This window comes from Scleropages formosus, chromosome 3, assembly GCF_900964775.1.
Source record: "Scleropages formosus chromosome 3, fSclFor1.1, whole genome shotgun sequence".
Lineage (NCBI taxonomy): Eukaryota > Metazoa > Chordata > Actinopteri > Osteoglossiformes > Osteoglossidae > Scleropages > Scleropages formosus.
The window spans coordinates 22,773,353-22,779,232 of record NC_041808.1 but is presented as its reverse complement, the minus strand read 5'-3'; the positions used below and the strand labels follow the sequence as shown (position 1 = coordinate 22,779,232).

The following is a 5,880-nucleotide window of genomic DNA, read 5'->3' as shown; positions in this document are numbered from 1 at the left end:
ACTGAAATTTAAGCCAGTAAAGTTCACTGGCTTCTCATGTTACTAATGCTTAAGAATTTTCAGTTACACAGATTTTCCATTTTACTTAGAAAAGCATTCATGAAATTCTGGTTTTGAAAAGTTTCTGATAGCAGGCAACGTGGCAGTTAGAGTTTGAAGGACACAGGTTTAAATCTCACCCCTTACTGTGGTACCCCTGACGAAGTCACACACTCACTCAGTAACTATCAGTAACCACTTATCCGAATGAGAGTTGCAACGCTCCAGAGCCTGTCGCTGAAGCACAGGGCACAAGGTTAGCCTTGAGCAAGGTGCTCACTTACTCACTTTCAATAATCACGTATCCTTGTCAGGGTGATAGTGGTCCAGAGCCTATCCTGGAATCACTGAGTGCTAGACTAGGAGGGGTGATGAATTCGAACCTATAATCCAACAACTCAGCCGCTGTGCTGCCGGCTTTGAGAAAAACTGCGTACCTTAAATTACTCAGTCACTTGAACAAATGGTTGTAAGTAGCCTGATACTGCGTCAGTTTCAAAAGAAAAGTGTCAGCAAAGTAAATTAAAAAAACATTACTTTTAGAAGTGTTCTTGAGTATTTTTTAAATTAATTCATAACAGTTTTGATTTTTTTCGGAGAAAATAACCTGCAAATTAATTGGTAAGTCTGTGTTACGCAGCTTTTACTGATTGTGATTTAGTGGTAAAAGTGACTTTGGAGTTAGAAACAAATCAAATTTTGGATTCCAGCCCCAAATATTCCAAAACTTCCAATCCCAATTTTTTTTATAAAATTGAGTAGCCAAGTGTAAGTGATACAAGGAAGAGTAAAAATTAAGACAATTGCATATTAATTCCATTTAAGTTAAAAATATAGTATTTATTATGGCATTGTGTATATTTTTAACTATGAAACAAGCATAAATTTTGCAGTTAAATGTTTTATATATGCTCTACATAGGAATGCAGTGATACTGTATTTTTCACAAAGACTAAGTGCTAAGCCGAGAAGAAGCTTGGAGTTTTGTTTGCCACAATTAGTTGGTGATCATTTTCAGAGGCTGACATTGTCTTCCTTCTGAGATTTCAAGAGTCCCATTGGAAGCCATTGCATTCAGTTTGTCACTGGAAAAAGGGAGACTCATTTCAGTTTCAAGTATGTTAGTTTTGTCTTGGTTACTTTGATTTGCTTTTTCAAATCAAGGTTTCAGTGTAAAACGTTTTGACGCAAAATGCTGACTATCTGATAAAATCACTGCCCCATGATGCTGCCAGTATCAGTCAATACTGGTAATTTATTCAGGACAAAGATTGAGTGTCATTTATTCATACTTACCGTCATCCAGATTTCTGTAAGCCTGACCAGTGTAATCTACACTAGAAATAGGTGTCATTTTTTTAAATTAATCATTTAATACCTTTGCATGGAATTCTGCATAAAAGAACAGACATCATAAAATGTGTGGCTCTTGTTTCACATTTTGTACCACTTTCTCAGATGACTTCGATATGTCATTCAGCAGTACAACAGGTTTTACATGTAGAGCTCTAATTAACTACCGACGATCTGAATTTTTCTGTATAAACTAAATAAATCAATTTTGTGATATTAACGTTTTAGCATCAACTAGAGAGAATGTGGTGGAGGTCAATGTTTATCATTTCAACACATACAAAAGGCTGTAAAAAATTTACAAAATCATTCATGCTGTAGTACCAGCAGTAGTAAAGAAGGAACATTCAATGCTTGGCAAAAAATGCCACCCTGTTGGAAGAAGCAGCATACTGTACCTGGATGAAACACACGATAGGCTGGGAATACTGTACCTGAGGCATATGAGCGTCGCCTTCACCCATTCATCTTCAGGACTGGCACACAGCTTTTTGTTCTTCACTGTGAAGAATCTGTAATACACAGGAGAACAGAGGTGATGACAAGTGCAGTGCAATGTCTTGAGCAGGACTGGTGTAGTGTTGCTGTGAATTAGCTTTAGAATTTGTACTTTTATGCTTACAGAGTACTTATAAGTCTAGATGTAATCTAACAGGCTGATCTTCCTCTGTTTTAGGACAACGCTGAGTGCATTGTTCATATCATTGTGTGTGTGTGTGTGTGTGTGTGTGTGTGTGTGTGTGTGTGTGCACGTGTGTGTGTGTGTGTGTGTGTGTGTGTGCACGTGTGCATGCGTGTCAGCACAATTTTATGTTCACTTTGGACACCACAACTGATGCTGTTCCAGACATTCGGTCTCATGCTTACATGATGGCATCAATGCGGCACACCTCCAGTGAGCTCTGCTCAATGTAACCCTTGATAAGATGAAATGGCAAAGGCTTGCGTGTGTATTTCACACAGCAGGCATGGGTCAGTGGTCCATCTGTAAATGAAAAGAATATATAACTTGACAGTTGCAACTGCTTTATAATGGTCAATGCAGGCCAAAAACTTACTGTCTGACTGTTGTTCAGCAAATGTCAGAGTGGCATTGTCAAAGGTACAAAAAACATCTTGTCATTAGCACAGACTAAATCCATTGGTATCATTGTCATGCATAAGTACAGTCAACAAAAATTGAAGGCCCTACAATTGACTACTGTTATGCGAACTGGTTGACATGTTCATTGGGATGGAGGAAGAAGCAGACATTAAACGCAATTAATTTTGAACCACTTGCAGGGAGAGTAACATTCTCCACACTGGGAAATGTAATGAAGCAACATTAAATTTTACAATAATCATATGTGAATGCTAGAAAACACTGTTCACAGAATGATTGTCACTTGTAGGATCGTCATTCATTGAATTAAGATTTAATGTGCTGAATATGGGGAGGCGCGGGGGCACAGCGGGTTTGGCCTGTGCCTGCTCTCTGGCGGGTCTGGGGTTTGAGTCCTGCTTGGGGTGCCTTGCGGTGGACTGGCGTCCTATCAAGGGTGTTTCCCCCCCCCCGCAGCCTTGCACCCTGTGTTGCCAGGTTAGGCTCCGGCTCGCCGCGACCCTGCTTAGGATAAGCAGTTTCAGTCAATGTGTATGTGTGTGTGTGTGGGTGTGTGGGTGTGTGGGTGTGTGCAGGTGTGTGGTGAATATGGGGCATTCATGTCACGGAAAAAAATGTACTCAACAAAATCCTAGTACACCTCCATTTCTCATATAAGCATGTTAATTTGTTCCATGAAATCATACCATTATGTAATTTCCCCTTGTTAAATTATCATCATTTCTTAGGGAAAAAACAGAGTTTGAATCATTATTTAGTTTCCAGACAAAAAAATTAATTAAAATACCAATATAAAACATATATTTATGTGTGACAATGCGGGTCCGTGTCCATTGTGTTCATTTGTTTTTTGATTCGAAATTGAAAAACAAAATCACTCCGAATTACAATCCCTTCATTCATTTTTGTTTAAAAAATTAAAAACAAATTATGAACTAACTATAATTGAAAACCCTCTTTTGCTCAAATGCATAGTTTCTTGCCATCTTTTTTTTTTTTTAGTTATTTCGATTTCTCGTTTTCTTGAACAACCCTGATGTAAAAATAATCGAAACCGAGTATAATCCATCAGTGGTTTCATCAAACATGCTCTCTTCGCTCTGAGTTATTGATCATAAGTTAATATGGATCACTAGGTGCTTTTCAAAAGCAGCAAGAGAGTGACAGTAAGAGAGGACATGTCCACTGAGAAAATCAGCAGGATTTTTCAGGTGCGACTTCTTATCAAGCACAAGTGTTAAAAGCAGTTCTACGTTCTAGTTCTAGGTGAGGCTATTTGTTAGATTGGAAATATTGTGCACTTTAGGGCATTCATCATATTTAGTATTGTGACAATGACAAAATTATTTCTAGTTTGTCTTTAATGTTGATTTTTTTTATTAATTCCATATCAGTAGCCACTTATCTGTTGATTATTTTAAGCAAAATCGCTTACCAACAAAAGTGGGAAAGTGTTTTGTCTTTTTATCTTTTTTCTTTCTTCTTCCATATTTCATTGTGTTTTGCCAAATCTGTTGTTTTAACGTACAGTAATTCTGGTAAGTTTGGGTTTTAAACAGTTCAGTTCTTATTATGAAGAAGAACTTCACCCCTGAATGTTTTCTTCTATTGAATTAAAAACACATTGTTACTAAAAGGCTCAACCTGTTGTTTATACCATTTTGCAGAGAGCCTGAAAACAACTGCGCTGTCCATGCACTGATGTTTTCTCTAAAACTGCTGACTGAAATTACGTGATATAGGTATATTTTGTGAAAAATTTTTATTTTATGCTCTTTTTATGACGTTTTCCCTCACTGGATTGCTTCGTACCAGTGCTCAAGGAACCCTAAAAGCCGTACAGCAACTGCATTGCACTGGTACTGAACTGTTCCTTTTGAACTCATTATGGAAAAGAAATGACCACATAAAGAGCAAAGAAGACATCGTACTGAATAGTAAGCCTGTTGCATTTGACAGCATTCTTCACAAGCAAATGACATGAAGGCTGAGTGTACAGTGGTTCTGAAACAGGTAGACAGTGCTGCTGCTTAGGATCTGAAGGTTGCTGGTTTGAATCCCAGCTACTGCTGTAATGGTGTTGATCAATGTACTTACCTAGAAAAAACTCCAGCTGAAAAGAAGAAAAAACTGCCAAGCTACAGTATATATAAAGGGATAAATGAGTATAAAAAGTCTAACATTAGAAGCTGCTCTGGGCAAAAGTGGCAGCTAAATTAACAAATGTGAATATCTGAAATCTGATACAAACAGTGTCCAGGTTGCCCATTTGTACTGTTGTCTGGTACTGTGTGTGTAATTTAAACGGTATTGTATTCTAAAGTAGGGGGTGCTGTGGTGCAGTGGGTTGGACCAGGTCCTGCTCTCCAGTGGGTCTGGGGTTCAAGCCTCGCTTGGGGTGCCTTGCGATAGACTGGCGTCCTGTCCTGGGTGTGTCCCCTCCCCCTCCGGCCTTATGCCCTGAGTTGCTGGGTTAGGCTCCGGTTCCCCGCAATCCTGTTTGGGACATGCGGTTCAGAAAATGTGTGTGTGTGTGTGTGTGTGTGTGTGTGTGTGTGTGTGTGTGTGTGTGTGTGTGTGTGTGTGTGTGTGTGTGTGTGTGTGTGTATTCTAAAGTTGAAAGCAAGAAGTTCTGTCATCTCACAGGGCCTGAGCAATGCAAAAGGACGTGGGATCAGTCCCTCTCAGTGTGGAGTTTCATTGTTCACCTCGTGCTTGCATGGCTTTCCTCCGAGAGTCCAAAAACGTGTTGCAAGTGAATTGGTGACTCTAAATTGCATATCATAGTAGAGAGAGTGTGTACCACTAGTGTATAGGTGAGTGACTCATGGTAGATGGTGTACCTAGTACTTTGTACCTTTGTTGAAACAGTGTAGGCTAAACACTAGAAACTACATAGTGTTTCTGAGAAGTCCCTTTGGAGAAAAGTGTCTGCTAAATGTAATTCTGAAAAATGTATCGCTGGCTTTCATTGTGAAATATGTCCAATGATTGTAAGCTTGATGATGGACTTCACTGAGCATTTGACTTATGGATAACAGTGAGTATAAATTGATGAAATTTCTCCTAGAATGTCTAAGCTTCAGATATCAAAATAGTTTCATTCTGGAAAGTAATATCACACATCACATCCTTAGTAAAACACAAAACCCTACCTCTTCCCCTTTACTTCTTCTTGGAATTAAATACAGAAGACAGACCATAACTGATACACCTTGTCTATAGTTTAAACACTTCTGTAAAATTTATGCTGTCTGTAAAATTTGCCAGAAGAGTATAAAAACTCACATGTGGAAACTGTGCTGGAGAGCATACTCAGAATGCAGCAGAAAAGCAGAACAGCGATGGCTGAGTTTTTCTGGGTCATCATGATTGTGGAGGAA

General features: G+C 38.8%; 1 protein-coding gene across 1 annotated transcript; it reads right to left on the bottom strand.

The window, feature by feature from the left end:
• Positions 1 to 5,880, bottom strand: ccl20l (C-C motif chemokine ligand 20-like). Its single transcript, XM_018756216.1, has 4 exons — positions 5,786 to 5,880; positions 2,260 to 2,377; positions 1,827 to 1,904; positions 1 to 1,124 (listed from the first exon to the last, which is right to left on the bottom strand). The coding sequence occupies exons 1-4, from the start codon at positions 5,865 to 5,867 to the stop codon at positions 1,037 to 1,039; spliced, it is 366 nt and encodes a 121-aa protein (XP_018611732.1). The 5' UTR covers positions 5,868 to 5,880; the 3' UTR covers positions 1 to 1,036.

Bases quoted from the DNA above. Each gene is read 5' to 3' on its own strand.
- ccl20l (XM_018756216.1), bottom strand. From the start codon at position 5,867: ATGATGACCCAGAAAAACTCAGCCATCGCTGTTCTGCTTTTCTGCTGC. The intron at 1,905-2,259 runs GTAAGCATGAGA...TGTGTATTACAG, and splicing joins TGCCGCATTGATGCCATCAT to ATTCTTCACAGTGAAGAACA. The intron at 1,125-1,826 runs GTACAGTATTCC...CCCTTTTTCCAG, and splicing joins GCGACGCTCATATGCCTCAG to TGACAAACTGAATGCAATGG.